We start from the raw sequence: 16,258 nt of genomic DNA, 5'->3' as shown, positions 1-16,258 counted from the left end.
ATAAATGAAGGGGACTTGACTTAGACAATGCAATGAAGCATTTTAAGATTATTTTTGTTTGCTTTATGTGAATAACCAGGTTCACAGTAAATCATTTTCAGCACAAAACCCATGTAAATGTTTCCACTGCCACTGGCAGAAAATTCAGCAATCCTGTCTTGATATGAACTACTTGACATGCAAAAATAAGCAGCAGTTTGCTGGTTTTGTGTCATTATTCATTTATCTTTCCAAGGCCAGTGGATGAGTTACAGGGATAATCCTACAGATTTGGGAGTATTTTATGATCAGCACTTATGAGTTTGAGGAAGGTCACTGCTCGCTGCCAAAGAAAGCAAGGTCAGACAGGTTTAGAGCGACACCAGGGTGAGTAAACAACAATCAGTGAACTGTCATTTTCAGTGATGTTCAGTAGCACATCTTTACCTGCAGCTCAGCGGTTAATGGAGACACTTGACGCTCCCAGGACAGATCCGTGATCCAGCAACCAGCTGTCTCAACTATTTAAAAAAAATAACAGACATCCAAAGTAATGCAAATCAAAGCGTGTCTTTTTCCAATAACTGGACTGAAGTATGCTGCATTCATTCACTCCAGGCCATCTGTGACTGTGTCCGTCATTCTGATGCCAGCGCTAGCCCCTGCTGACGGTCTGGCTGCGTGACTCCGATGGTAAAATATAGCACATCAAAATGAAATTGTGCTGTTTGTGGACTAGCTGTTTATTTATAGACATGACTGTTATAACTAGAAGACAATAACAATCAACCCAAACCCCCCACAAACAGTAAAACTAAACAGTCAGCAATACAATTAAACTGATCCAAAACAGTCTGAGTGGATCCGTCTGATGAATGTCCAAAAACACATCTGTGCACCCTCTTCTCTCCAGCACACAGCAGCACTATCCCACAATGCACTGCACATACACACAGCGTCATGCACGTGTGCTGCCGGGGCCTTGCTCTCTTCACAAACATCCTCCAGCTTTCAATGGATGGAATTACGCTTCTTCTCAGCGAATGGAGAAACGGTGAGAAACGCAGCTCCTCTGGAAGGTGACAACATACTGACAGACAGAAAGTGGCAAAAGAAGTGAAGCTAAGTAAAAGGACCATGCAATGGCTGACTGATCAGCTCCACCCAACAGTCTGTGCTGTGATCTGCCAATGCATCCGCCAAAAAAGTGACATGATATGTGAAATATTCAAATCCATTTCCAGCGATAATGATCCATAGGCCAGAAACTCTCTCTGTCACACACACACTCACACACACACACACACACTCCTGGCTCTCTCTGTTTATCTTAGTGTTCTCTGGGTGCTTGTCCAGTGTGTTTTATTGTCCCGATGTGTGTATGTGTGTGTGTCAGCATTTGCTTCTGTGTTGCATCTCATCTTCACGCTACTCTTCCTCTTCCTCCTCCTCCTCACTGACGGGAAGCACCTCCTCCTGCAGGCAGGATCTGAAGTAGCTGCTCAGTGTTGAAGCCACGTGCCGCTGGCTGCTCTTGGACAAGAAATGACCTTCATCTGGATAAATCTGAAAAACAACCATCCAGAAATCCATCAACAAACAAGGATACAGTCAAGCACTGATAAACAAAGACACACTGATGCTGAAACACATGTCTATCTGCAGCGTTCAGTACCTGCAGTGTGTAATTGGCTCCCACCTTCACCAGGTTCTTAATGAGCTCGGCCGTGTGCTGGAAGTGAACATTTGCTACAGGAAACAGAATTTGAGTCAAATTATCATATGATCCGCTATGAGAGGTCATTTCTATTGTGAATGTAGCGGCATCATGTATCCAAAAAAAGTTACAAGAGAAACAAGCAAGACACACACACATACGCACTCATGCCCGCTCGCGCACTCATGCACTCACACACACACATACACACACTCACACTTAATAAATTAGAATGTCGTAGAAAAGTTCAGCTCGTGTATTAAATAAATTCAGTGCACACAGACTGAAGTAGTTTAAGTCTTTGGTTCTTTTAATTGTGATGATTTTGGTTCGCATTTCACAAAAACCCACCAATTCACTCAACAAATTAGAATATGGTGACATGCCAATCAGCTAATCAACTCAAAACACCTGCAAAGTTTTCCTGAGCCTTCAAAATGGTCTCTCAGTTTGGTTCACTAGGCTACACAATCATGGGGAAGACTGCTGATCTGACAGTTGTCCATAAGACAATCATTGACACCCTTCACAAGGAGGGTAAGCCACAAACATTCATTGCCAAAGAAGCAGGCTGTTCACAGAGTGCTGTATCCAAGCATGTTAACAGAAAGTTGAGTGGGAGGAAAAAGTGTGGAAGAAAAAGATGCACAACCAACCGAGAGAACTGCAGCCTTATGAGGATTGTCATGCAAAACAGATTCAAGAATTTGAGTGAACTTCACAAGGAATGGACTGAGGCTGGGGTCAAGGCATCAAGAGCCACCACACACAGACCTGTCAAGGAATTTGGCTACCGTTGTCGTATTCCTCTTGTAAAGCCACTCCTGAACCACAGACAATGTCAGAGGCGTCTTACCTGGGTTAAGGAGAAGAAGAACTGGACTGTTGCACAGTGGTCCAAGGTCCTCTTTTCAGATGAGAGCAAGTTTTGTATTTCATTTGGAAACCAAGGTCCTAGAGTCTGGAGGAAGGGTGGAGAAGCTCATAGCCCAAGTTGCTTGAAGTCCAGTGTTAAGTTTCCACAGTCTGTGATGATTTGGTGTGCAATGTCATCTGCTGTTGTTGGTCCATTGTGTGTTTTGAAAACCAAAGTACCTGCACCCGTTTACCAAAAAATCTTGGAGCACTTGAAGCTTCCTTCTACTGACCAGCTTTTTGAAGATGCTGATTTCATTTTTCAACAGGATTTGGCACCTGCCCACACTGCCAAAAGCACCAAAAGTTGGTTAAATGACCATGGTGTTGGTGTGCTTGACTGGCCAGCAAACTCACCAGACCTGAACCCCAGAGAGAGTCTATGGAGTATTGTCAAGAGAAAAATGAGAAACAAGAGACTAAACCATCCAGATGAGCTGAAGGCCACTGTCAAAGAAACCTGGGCTTCCATACCACCTCAGCAGTGCCACAAACTGATCTCCTCCATGCCACGCTGAATTGAGGCAGTAATTAAAGCAAAAGGAGCCCCTACCAAGTATTGAGTACATGTAAACTAAATGAACATACTTTCCAGAAGGACAACAATTCACTAAAAAAAATGTTTTATTGATCTTATAAAGTATTCTAATTTGTTGACAAAGTGAATTGGTGGGTTTTTGTTAAATGTGAGCCAAAATCATCGAAATTAACCCTCTGAAGTAGATTAACGCGGATACGCGTTTTGAGGCATTTTCTCCTGATAACCCCGAAAAGAACTTAAATTACACTTTCAGTTTTGATCATACAGATAAGAGCAATACATCAATTGAATCTGTAAAGGGTCTACTTTTATTTGTATCCACACATAATAACAACAAAACTTTGTGCATTTAGAAAATAAAGAAAACAAACACAGAGCGCTGTCTGCAGCCTTGGTCTGCGGTGATCTTCATTCAGAAACGCGTCATTAAAATGAACTGTAACTCAGTGAATACTCAACGAAGAGACATGAGAGATATATCTATAGAAAGCTTGACATGCCTACTTTTAAACTAAGCAAGTGCTACCAAAAACAAATATTCTGTGCTAAAGTAATCCATATGAAAACAACTCAATGTCCGTCTTTCATGTCTCCCTTCATTATATCTAATGCGACGATGCCCACGCGCCGAGCGTGCTATTGTTATTATAAGCATCCACGTGAAGCTAGCGGCAGGTAACCGCACTCATCAGAGCAAACAAAGCAGTGAGACTGTACTTCACGTTTTTTAAATGTTACTGTTCGCTTCGCGCTGAGAGGAATAAGACATAATTCACCTCAATAAGACTGCTGAGAGGAATAAGATTTGGATTACGTCAGAAAGAAGAATGAAGCGGCTTGACCCAGCAGAGATAAACATGAGTAAGTCTTTTTTATTATTAATCTACTTGTATTAGTTTTCATATAATTTGTACACATTTTTATAGTTAGACTTTTTCCAAACTATAAATCCTGAATAAATGTATAATTAGGTGAAACATTATGAAGTTTCATTTATACAGAGGTGGAAGTACAAAAATATTCTACTCAAGTAAAAGTACCATTACATTAATGAAATTTTACTTAAGAACAAGTAAAAGTACCAGTCTAAAAATCTACTCAAGTAAACGTAAAAAGTAGCTCATTTAAAATTTACTCAGAGTAAAAATTACTTAGTTACATTTTAACAGTGGGAGGGAGGCAAAAATGGGACAGGCCAAGGGTGTCAAACTCAGTTCCTGAAGGGCCACAGTCCTGCACTGTTTAGATGTTACCCTAATTAAACACACCTGATCCAGCTAATCTAATCATTTAGGCTTATTGAAAACTACATGATATGTGTGCTGGAGCAGGGTTAGAACTAAACTCTGCAGGGTTATGGCCCTCCAGGAACTGAGTTTGACACCCCTGAGATAGGCCTACTAATATCAAACTAGTTGTTTTTAATTAAAGGAATCAGTCATTTAGAATAATAAGACATTTGAGCTGTTACCAGACAAAGCAGTATCAACAAACTTAATCTTTTCAATGCAGAGAAAAGGAAAGGCAGAAGCTTCATCGTAAGTGGCATTAAGATGTCTTTACACATTGTTTAGTGAAGGACAAGAATGCATTTAAACTGCAGTTACAAATGCATGAATGATGTTTTGATATACAAGACATAAAATGTTGAATACTCATTTGATATAAGAAATTAATTATTAAAAAAAAAAAAAAAAATCGAAAGATACTTTCAATGTGAAATTAAAATGGCCAGTATGTGTCAGCAAGGCACTGTTAATAAGTGAGTCATTGCGATTGAAGCGAATCATTTTAACGGTTGATTCATTCAGGAACGAAACACTAGGCATGCGGTACTTTGATGTCATAGAGTGATCATTCTGTGCAGCGCTACTTCAAGTCGAACGCGCCTAATGTCATGTTGCTCAGAGACGCAAAACTGTGCTTTGGTGGCTGTGTTTGGAATAATTTTTTTTTTGTAGAAATTTGTTGTAGAAATGGAATATGGTGTCTAAAACGCAAGTCTCTTAATTAACTTGTTTACTGACCTGTTGTAAATATATATATATGTAATCATGATGATTTTTTGGAGGAAAAGACGGCATTCTTTGTGTGATTTTGATTTACTATATGAAATGAAATAAATATGTAAATTTTCTGCCCCTGTATCTTCAATTTTGTGATCATTCTAAATGCATTTTACAAGACTGAATCACACAGTGAAAGAACGCACTATAAATGCACGCGCACATCATTAAGACAATTAATGATATTATCGCAGACAATATATATCGCACACTCTGCACCACTGTCTTTTTGGCTAATTTGTGCAAAACCTCTTGCTAAAATGTCAAAGCTTCATTTTAACCACCAATGCAACGATGCAGTTATTTAGCTCACCTCTACATTCTTGCGAAGGGTTGATGTCTTGTCGAGATTTTAGAAGCTGCTGGTTTGGTCTCCCTAGGCAAGCACAGCTTACACTGCATAATAAAGCATAAATATGGCCAGGGGTTCACTTCATTTCCTTCGAGTTCAACTTCAGAATATGACGGGGTTTCGTTTTCAGCGGTGTCTGCACCACTAAACCCTGTTTTGTCCGTCTGCATCTTTCTTGTGATTTTAGAGTTTACAGGGAGCGATTTTTTTTTTACTCAGTAATTAATGTGTTTTAAAATGTAGCAAAGTACAATACTTCAAACTAAATATACTTTAATCTGTAAAATTACAGATTTTGAAAATTACTTTAAAAAGTAGAAGTACACAAAAAAGCTACTCAATTACAGTAACGTGAGTAAATGTAATTCGTTACTTTCCACCTCTGCATTTACATCATCTCAATGTTTCATGATGCCAGGATGTTTTTTTATTTTTTATTTATTTTAATGTTCTATAACATAGACAGCAATATGATACAAAAGTAATATGAGTTATAATGTTGCTAGCTTAATGTCAGTAAGAATGATTAGACAAAACTTTACTGAGATAGGCTATTCTCTGTTCACGAATATAGCCACATATTTTTATAATTATATATATTGTATAGGCCTTCATACAAAGCATGCTTGTGTTTTCAAGAATGTAACTAAGCTTCTGTTCATCAATATCTGCTCTGGTGTAAATAAATAAAAAAAAAAGTCTATCAAGTAAGCTGTAAATATCACTGACAATAAATGTTCTATATGGTAATTGTGTTCTTTTTATTTTTAATAGTATCAGTGACCATCACAATAATGTTAATAATGCAGTTTATTTGCGTAAACAGAATGCTTACTTTTTTATTTCAGATACATAATAACCTGTTGCAAAGCGAGCCATTGCAAATAAGCAGCCCACTCAGGAATCTGGAACACAGCTAAGACCAAGCCAGGCACACACACCCATCTCTTCAAAGTCTCTTCAAAAAAGTATGCCCTTCAGAGCACATAAACAATATACATTTTGGAAATGCCAGGTATGTGACATTCATTTATATATTTCAACATGACACATGTGCCTGCATTTATTTGATCCAAAATACAGAAAGTTGCAAGCTAAATTTTCAGCATCACTACTCCAGTCTTACTCCAAGTGTAACAATATACACTATACCATTTAAAAGCTGGGAGTCAGTGTGTATATACATAAACTTATTTAGCACACAAGTGATGACAAATACAATAATCATGTTAGAAAAGATGCTGTTCTTTCAGTTCATAAAAAAATTATCTATTTTCAAAATTAATAATAATAATAATAATAAATGTTTTTTTGAGTAGCAAATCAGAATATTAGAATGATTTCTGAAGGATTGCGTGACTGGAGTAATGATGCTAAAAATTCAGCTTTGAAAGTCAGCTTTGATTGTTCCTAATAAAACTGTTTAACTGCACTCGCAAGTGAATCTCAAGTTATTTTGGGGGATAATTAAATATATTCTAAATAAACTACAAACCTAAAAATATATACATTTATTTTGTCCTCACATTCTTTCTTGTAACTCTTCCCTCTCGGTCACTCATCTGCCTGAAAGGCTCATTATGCAGCTCATTATGTGGGTCTTTGTCTTCTCAGCTTTGAATCACACAAATATTCATGATAGTTGACGCCTACTCGCATATGCCATTTTGAAACTTAAAATTAAAAAAGTCACAGGAATAAGTTCTTAATTTGTGGCAACCTATTTTGTTCCCTCCTCGTGGCATGTGCCACAATCCCTGCCTGTGTTTTCCTGCCTTTGTGTCTCTGTTCCCCTTGTTTGTTGCTGTGGACACTTATTGAACCACACCCATCACCTTGTTAGTTCCTATGGTTACTAATTAGTTCATTGCTTCTGCTCTGTATATATAGCCCTTGTGTTTCCCTTGTTCTTTGCCTGTTGTTGATTTTAAGGGTTGCTGTTTCCGCTTGTGTTTTGTGGCTTCTTTTCCCGTGTTTTGGTTTGTGGTTTGTCTCAGTTTACTTCATTAAACAACCTACACTTAGATCCCTGCCTCTGCCCATTTCTTTCAGTATATTTATGCATATTTATCACCAAACATGCCTTTAACCATTTCAACCATAAATGTTTTGTGTTTGTTTTACATATGTTTAGATATACACATTCCCTTCACTTATGCATCAAAGAGAAAGGTGCACATTTTTCTCTTCATCAAGTAATTTATGTGAATTTTCAAATTAAAATGTTAAGAAATGTTACAATATCCTATCAGTTTCAAGGTTTTATGCCCTTAATAATAATAATAATAATAATAAATGTTTTTTTGAGTAGCAAATCAGAATATTAGAATGATTTCCGAAGGATTGCGTGACTGGAGTAATGATGCTAAAAATTCAGCTTTGAAAGTCAGCTTTGATAGTTCCTAATAAACTGTTTAACTGCACTCGCAAGTGAATCTCAAGTTATTTTGGGGGATAATTAAATATATTCTAAATAAACTACAAACCTAAAAAATATATACATTTATTTTGTCCTCACATTCTTTCTTGTAACTCTTCCCTCTCGGTCACTCATCTTTCTGAAAGGCTCATTATGCAGCTCATTATGCGGGTCTTTGTCTTCTCAGGTGTGAATCACCCAAATATTTATGATAGTTGACGCCTACTCGCAAATGCCATTTTGAAACAAAAAGTGTTTTAGAAAATTTAAATTAATCTATTGTTTTCTGTGAGTGAGCAAACAAGATTATTTTCACATCATTTTGAAGCAAAAATTCTAGGCTACAAGCTCCAGGTTTGACAGTCTTGTGAACAAATGTTCTCTAGGTGTTTTATGACCTTATTTCAGTGATTTCAAAATTTTAGTTTTTACTAACCACGCATAAACATTGTTTTCTCAAAACAAACAATCATGTACATGCATGCTATTTACATATTATTGTAGCCCAGTTTGTACTGATTACAGTGTTATTAGACTTTAGCCATGTATCTATTTATAAGCAACTGAAAAAAGCACAAAAGTTTATCCAGGCCCCCAAAAAAGGGTTAAAAGAACCAATGACTTAAACTACTTCAGTCTGTGTGCACTGAATTTATTTAATACACAAGTTTCACAATTTGAGTTGAATTACTGAAATAAATGTACTTTTCCACGACATTCTAATTTATTGAGATGCACCTGTACACACACACACACACTGTAACTGACCGTCTGCAGTGGCGTGCAGCAGCATGAGTGTCTGCTCTCTGAAACCCTGTGGATTCTGCAGCACACTGGAGAACTAGAGACACACAGTCTGTCACTAACATCTCAAATACATTTCAGCAGAGTCTGAATCCAAAACAACTAACCAGCACCAACCTGATATCTGTTGTCGTCCTGAAGAGGGAAACCCAGATAGCGTTCGGAAAAGGCTGAGGCTGAGAGAGAGAGAGAGAAAGAGATTGAATGAGAGAGAGAGAGACCTTTAACACACATTTATTTATAAATTACACTGTATAGACACCTCAACCAATATTTAACATTGTTCCTGTGGCTCAGTGGTAGAGCACTGCGTTAGCAGTGCAAAAGGTTGTGGGTTCAATTCCCAGGGAACACACATAATGGTAAAAAAAGAAAGAAAAAATTTATAGAGTGAATGCACTGTAAGTAGCTTTGGATAAAATCATGTACTAAATGCATAAATGTAAAGCTGCAGTCTGTAAATTTTGCCTCTTTGTCGCTATCTCTGTTTAAAAAACCTGCAATTGCAGCTGTGTGCTGAATTATCTTCCTTGCATGGGTTGTGCTCCGGCACAGCTCCAGTGTGGATGAATCTAATGTTTTGAGGTGAATGTGTGGCTGTCAGTCACCGCACCAGTGTGGATATTCACTGTACTTCGCAATAACAGATCTTACCCTACGTCTCGGAATATATGACCCTAATAAGAATTTTCATCGGATATTGTCATCTGAACAAGTAAGCAAGCAAGTCTGCCATTTTTGTTCTGACCAACTGAGGAAAAATGATAGTAGACATTTTGTGGTGATAAAGAATTGTGATTAAATGTTGGTATCAGTTGTGTTTTATTGTATGGATTAGTTAGATTTTTTAATTTTGTTTAGTGTTATTTTTTAATTTTTTATCCAGATCAGATGCTCACTGTCCCGTGGATTGAGCCACCAGCAGAGAATTGACAGTTTAATCAGAATCAGAAATCAGAATCAGAAAGAGCTTTATTGCCGAGTATGCTTACGCATACAAGGAATTTGTTTTAGTGACATAAGCTTCCAGTACACAGAGACAACAACAACAAAAAAACAAAAAAACAAATTGCAAATAAATAAATTGTATGAACAGTTGTGCTATAGATGACAATGGATTAGAATAGAGTAAGATGCAGAGATGTACTTGGATGGAGGGGTAACAAATAAATATAAGAATATTGCACATTTTTGCATAAGTGGGGAACATTTAACTGTTCATGAGGTAGATTGCCTGGGGGAAGAAACTGTTCTTGTGCCTGACTGTCCTGGTATTTGCGGCTCTGAAGCGCCGGCCAGATGGCAAAAGTTCAAAAAGGGGGTAACTTGGATGAGAGGGATCCGGAGTGATTTTCTGAGCCCTTTTCCTCACTCTGGATGTATACAGTTCTTGAAGGGTGGGGTAGGGGAGCACCAATAATTCTTTCAGCAGTCCGAACCGTTCTCTGTACTCTTCTGATGTCTGATTTTGTAGCTGAACCAAACCAGACAGTTATTGAAGTGCACAGGACAGGCTCAATGACGGCTGAGTAGAACTGTTTCAGTAGCTCCTGTGGCAGGTTAAACTTCCTCAGCTGGCGAAGGAAGTACAACCTTTGTTGGGCCTTTTTACCAATGGAGTCAATGTGATTGTCCCACTTCAGGTCCTGAGAGATAGTGGTGCCCAGGAATCTGAATGACTCCACTGCAGCCACAGTGCTGTTCATGATGGTGAGTGGGGGGAGTGCAGGGGGGTTTCTCCTGAAGTCCACAATCATCTCCACTGTTTTGAGAGCTCCAGGTTGTTAAGACTGCACCAGACAGCCAGCTGCTCAACCTCTTGTCTGTAAGCAGACTCGTCACCGTCCTGGATGAGGCTGATGACTGTAGTGTCGTCTGCAGACTTCAGGAGCTTGACAGAAGGGACTTTAGAGGTGCAGGTCGTGTAGAGGTGTAGAGGAGAGAAGAGCAGTGGGGAGAGAACACATCCCTGTTTGACATGAATTTCCCCAGTCTCACTAGCTGTTGCCTATCTGTCAGAAAGCTGGTGATCCACTGACAGACAGAGCTACTGTAGGAACAGAGAGCTGGGTCAGTTTGGTGGTCTGGAGGACTGTTGGAATGATGGTGTTGAAAGCCGAGCTAAAGTCCACAAACAGGATCCTCACATAAGTCCCTGTTTTGTCCAGATGTTGCAGGATGAAGTGCAATCCCAAGTTGATTGCATCATCCACGGATCTGTTTGCTCGGTAAGCAAACTGCTGGGGGTCCAGTAAGGGGTCCAGTGATGTCCTTCAGATAAGCCAGAACCAGTTTTTCAAATGACTTCATGACGACAGATGTTTAGAGCCACAGGTCTGTAGTCGTTAAGTCCTGTTATCTTGGGTTTTTTTGGAACGGGGATGATGGTGGAGCGTTTGAAGCAGGACGGCACTACACAACTCCAGAGATCTGTTGAAGATCTGTGAAAAGATGGGGGCCAATTGGTCAGCACAGGTTCTCAGACAGGCTGGTGTAACACCATCTGGGCCTGGTGCTTTTCTTCTTTTGTTCTTTTAGTTTTCACTGATTTGAAGAGCAGGAGGTGGGGGGGATTGCAGGAGGTGTTAACGGTTGTGTAGGGAGATGATCAGAATGGATGTGGGGTGTTTCAAATCTACAATAATACTCATTCAGGTCATTAGCAAGTTGTTGATTAGCCTCAGTGCAGGGGGATGGTGTCTTGTAATTAGTGATGGCTCTCAGTCCACTCCACACTGAAGTTGAGTCGTTGGAAGTAAACTGGTCTTCCAACTTTTTAGAGTAGGTCCTTTTAGCCGCTCTAATCTCTTTGTTCAGTTTGTTCCTGGCCTGATTAAACAAGACTCTGTCACCATTTCTGTAGGCATCCTCTTTGGCCTTACGAAGATGTCTGAGTTTTGCTGTAAACCATGGCTTATCATTGTTGAATGTTAAATAAGTCCTGGTAGGAATACATATATCCTCACAAAAACTAATATAGGATGTTACGGTCTCTGTGAGTTCGTCCAGATCGGTGGTAGCAGCTTCAAAAACACTCCAATCAGTGATGTCAAAACAAAGCTTGTAAATCCTGCTCTGTTTCATTGGTCCATCTCTTCACAGTCCTTACTACAGGTTTAGCTGATTTAAGTTTCTGCCTGTAGGTTGGTATAAGATGAACCAGACAGTGATCAGACCCCAAAGCTGCTCTTGGAACAGAGTGATATGCATCTTTTATTGTGGTGTAACAGTGATCTAATATATTACTGTCTCTTGTGGGACATGAAACATGCTGTCTGTATTTTATTTAAGCCAGGCTTACGTGCGCTTGCGGAGGGATGTAAACACTCACCAGAATGAACGAGTGAAACTCCCGCGGCGAATAGAATGGCTTGCAGTTGACAAAAAGCACTTCTAGATCTGAACAGCACATCTTCTTTAACACAGTTACATCTGTGCACCACCGTTCATTGATATAAAAGCATGTCCCGCCGCCGCGCGATTTCCCCGTTGATTCTGCGTCGCGGTCCGCTCTGAACAGCTGAAAGCCCGACAGATGGAGCACGCTGTCCGGTATGGCGTCACTGAGCCAGGTTTCCGTGAAACACAGAGCAGCAGAGTGCGATAAATCCTTATTTGTCCAGGAAAGCAGAAGGAGTTCGTCCGTTTTGTTGGGTAGAGAGCGGAGATTTGCCAGATGGATGCTAGGCAACAGCGTTCGAAATCCGCGCTTCCTGAGTCTAACGAGCGCGCCAGCTCGCTTTCTCCGTTTGCGCTTTTTGAAGCGTTTGATCAGCGCCGCTGCTCCACCGACAACAACGTTTAGTTAAACGTCCGAATAATTGAAATCCGGTAAACATTTTCTGGTGTGTTCTGCCGAATGTTCAGCAGTTCATCCCTGGTGAAACTGATCGTGTTTGACAAACAAAAAACAGGAAAAACGAACAAAAACAGTACAAACACTGGAGAGCCAAGCACTGAAGTAGCCGTCTGCGGCGCCATCGAGGTCCGTTTAAATGCAGAATTAGGCAAATATACTCTAATCCAGGGCTCTGCAACCTTCAACATCAAAAGAGCCATTTTGGCCCCTTTCCCACCGAATAAAATTGACATGGAGCCACAACATATTTGATCTAAAAAATAAAGATAACATGGCATATAGCTAAAGTGTTATATTCAGTTATGTCACCAGGCATGGGGAGTGGCAATCATTTCAGAAGTGAGGGGGACAGAAATGTCAAATGTAGTAATAATAATAGGCCTAATAATATTTATTTATGTATGTTTAATTGGAAAAAAAAAGACAAAAAAAACTTTCTTATTTCATACTTTTAATTGGCTAAGAAATAAAATACACTGCTGGACAGTAACCAATCATTTGTCTTCTATAATATTTTTTATATATATTTTAATAATGACAAATTTATGGTTATGATTGCATAATCAGTATAATAGTTTATATACAACAAACACTTTTTTCCATTTTTATCACAGAATAAGGCAGAACATATATTTTATAGCTTCTGTACTGTAATTAATGCTATGTCAATTACCACTGTAACATTCATATAAAAGACTTGAAAAATGGGATTGGGCCGATAGATGATGATGCCATCCACTTTAGCTGTTTGCTGATAGACATCATGATGTTGACATCGTGACCCCCATTCCCTCACAATCCGCCGCATTCCAATACTGTGTCCGTGAAGAAAATGATGTATAAGGAACCCCTCAAGGGAATAAATAGGAGATTGGAGGAAAATACATATTTTAATAATATCTCTTGCAGCAATACCATTGGGTAATTATATTGCATATAAATTGCAGGCATCAGGGAGCCACTAAACTGCTTTTGAATGCAAGATCCATTTCAGTTTCACTTTCAAGATTCGCGATCGCCCTTATACATGGAGCGGCAGTATTTACCACACATTTTACAAGATTAGATGTTTGTCAGTGGTGTTGAGGATCTGCAAATCATTAGCCATCATCCTCCAGCTTCGAGTATGAATGTAGCCAATAAAACATACAGCGCATTAAAGTGTCCAGTGCTCCGTGATGAAACGACGTGACTATGTTGTCTCTTTTAATTTAAATCTAGATTTATTAACACTGGCCCTTGAAAACTGCAGAGGGATGAAAGGCCGCAGGTTGCCAACCCCTGCTCTAATCATAAAGATAGAAAAAAGGGCAATTCAATTCTGGAAACATCTGAAACTCAGTGACCCCTAATCATATCATTATGAAGCCCTGCAATACCAAGAGATGAGCAAAGAAAGCAAGCTGATCCAGAGCTTCGGTCCTGATGCTTCACTAACATCATTGCAATTGCTTTGGCAATACAAATGTATAGTTTTTGTCATGCCAATAAAGCTCACTTAAATTTAACTTGAAATTTTAAATAGAGAGAGAGACAGAGAGTGGGGGGGGGGAGACCAAAAAGCAAGGTCAGATTCCCTCACAGAACCACAGAATCACGAGTGTGAAACTGCTCTGCGGTTCGAGATACACATCAGTGCGAAGCCTCACATAATCACAATATCACCAGTAACGTACCATACAGACTCCAGTCCGCCACAGGTGACATGGCTGCTGCACATTTAAACAAGTTCTCTGTGGATTTAATCATCAGGAGTGCGACATATCCTCCATAACCCTGCAGAACGACACAAACACATAGGTTTAAACTCTTGACGGTTTTCATCAGTGTTTCTTCCGTTACAGCAGCTGAGTGTGAGATTGAGTCTTACCCGGCCAAACACACCAATCCGGGTTCGATCGATGTACGGCAATTTCAGCAGGTACCTGGAAGAAAAGCATGACTCTGTTAGCATGTTTCACAACTAGGGATACACCGATACCACTGTTTTCAGAACGAGTCCGATACTGATGCTTTCATTTTTGGTATTCGCAGATACCTGTATTTTCACATTTGTCTTTTTTTTCCTTTTCTTTTTTTTTAACAAAAATTGGGTACAGAGACAAAATAATAATTATAATAATAAGAAGAAGATGAACAATCATGTTAGTTGGCTTCAGTTAGCAAACATATATTTCCTTCAGTTATTTTCACACTTAATTATACCTGTTAAAATGTATTGTATAAGCTTTTGTTACTTTCACTGTTCATATTAGTTGGCGCATTAGAACTGCTCCATTGCAGCAGCTCAATACTGTAATGTAGGGAACCACTCCTTATACATTATACGAGTACGCCCTTACTATTTTGGTGATGTAATTTGCGTCACGCGCACTATACGCAGACCCTCGCGTATGAATAAAAAACATAATTTTAGAGCAAGCTAAACATACACACATTTGCACTGGTGCAGAAGACACTTCCAGGCTAAAGCATTTCACACAGTCTGCTAGTTTCACTTTTGCTGTAATCGTGTATGCTTGACGTTTAAAATAAATGTTGTTTATAGTGAATGCCCCTATAATTTTTGTTTGTTTTATATTGACGATTTAGTTTTAATCCAAATGCATGCGCTAATGTAGCGAACAGCAATCAAGATCATGCAACAGAAGTGTGTGCTCTCTGACTCTCTCTCTCGCTCGCTCTCCTTACCGTCAAATTACTTTAGTAACCCGAGTTCACTGTTTTGCTTGCTTGCTTTTGACATATCCACCGAACTACAAACTTTCCAGTGATGAACTGTGAGATATTCACTCGACAAGCTCCTGCATCTGCGCAGCCGCACGCTCAATCCACTCAGCGCGCTCTGCTTATCAGCTCGTGCACATCCGCTTCCCTTACCAAAAATAGTATACTTCAAGTTTATTTTAAAAGTATACTTAAGTAAAGTTCAAGTATATTTTTAAGTATACTTTATTTATCAAGTATACATTTATCAGTGTTCTAGTAGTATACTTGTAAGTGTACTGTTTCAATACTCCTTAGGACTAAATTGGCCCACTTTCTAGTACATAAAAGTATACTTTTAAGTATTCTTTAAGTATAACATTAGTTTTATACTGCAAGTATACTCATAAGGTTTCTTTAAGTGAACTTTACATCATACTTTAAGTATACTATAATGTCCCTATTTAGGTTTGAATTTGTATATATTTTGTGATATGAATATCTGAACATACAAAACATCCAAAGAAAGAACAGGGTATCTGCTTTTGAACAAAAACATTTTATTCTAGCTTCATGCATTCTTTTTTTTAAACACTTTATTGTGGGTAAGTTTCATGAAAAAAAAAAAAAAAACATTTTGAACAAAAAGCTGAAAAAAGACTATGAATTGGATTCAGAATGATAATCAAAACGTAGATGGAGTCGATCTACACCCTAAAGCTTGACTGTAATTATTACCTCTTCATCGATCAACATTTTATTCCATAACGTTACAGTAGTTTTGATGCTGTTTCATGATGATTGTGTTAGATTACATGTGTTAGCATCCATTGTTTATTTTTTTCTTCTACACTTGTGTTTTTTGGAAATTCTGTGCAGAAGATGTGTACTAGCACCCTC

The 16,258-nt window shown here is 38.9% G+C and overlaps 1 protein-coding gene across 2 annotated transcripts in view; it reads right to left on the bottom strand.

The window, feature by feature from the left end:
• Positions 1-698: 698 nt before the first annotated feature.
• Positions 699-16,258, bottom strand: part of LOC109071077 (inactive dipeptidyl peptidase 10-like) — a 46,293-nt gene continuing 30,733 nt past the window's right edge. For both annotated transcript variants that reach the window (XM_042755179.1, XM_042755180.1), the window contains exons 21-26: positions 14,523-14,577; positions 14,329-14,428; positions 8,911-8,969; positions 8,758-8,830; positions 1,655-1,728; positions 699-1,545 (exon numbers count right to left, since the gene is read on the bottom strand). In XM_042755179.1, the coding sequence (XP_042611113.1) occupies positions 1,408-1,545; positions 1,655-1,728; positions 8,758-8,830; positions 8,911-8,969; positions 14,329-14,428; positions 14,523-14,577 (499 nt within the window). In that variant the 3' untranslated portion in view covers positions 699-1,407. The remainder of the gene's footprint in view (positions 1,546-1,654; positions 1,729-8,757; positions 8,831-8,910; positions 8,970-14,328; positions 14,429-14,522; positions 14,578-16,258) is intronic.

This window comes from Cyprinus carpio, unplaced genomic scaffold, assembly GCF_018340385.1.
Source record: "Cyprinus carpio isolate SPL01 unplaced genomic scaffold, ASM1834038v1 S000006646, whole genome shotgun sequence".
Lineage (NCBI taxonomy): Eukaryota > Metazoa > Chordata > Actinopteri > Cypriniformes > Cyprinidae > Cyprinus > Cyprinus carpio.
Note: the sequence above shows the minus strand (reverse complement) of the source record. Positions and strands in the feature narration are given on the sequence as shown.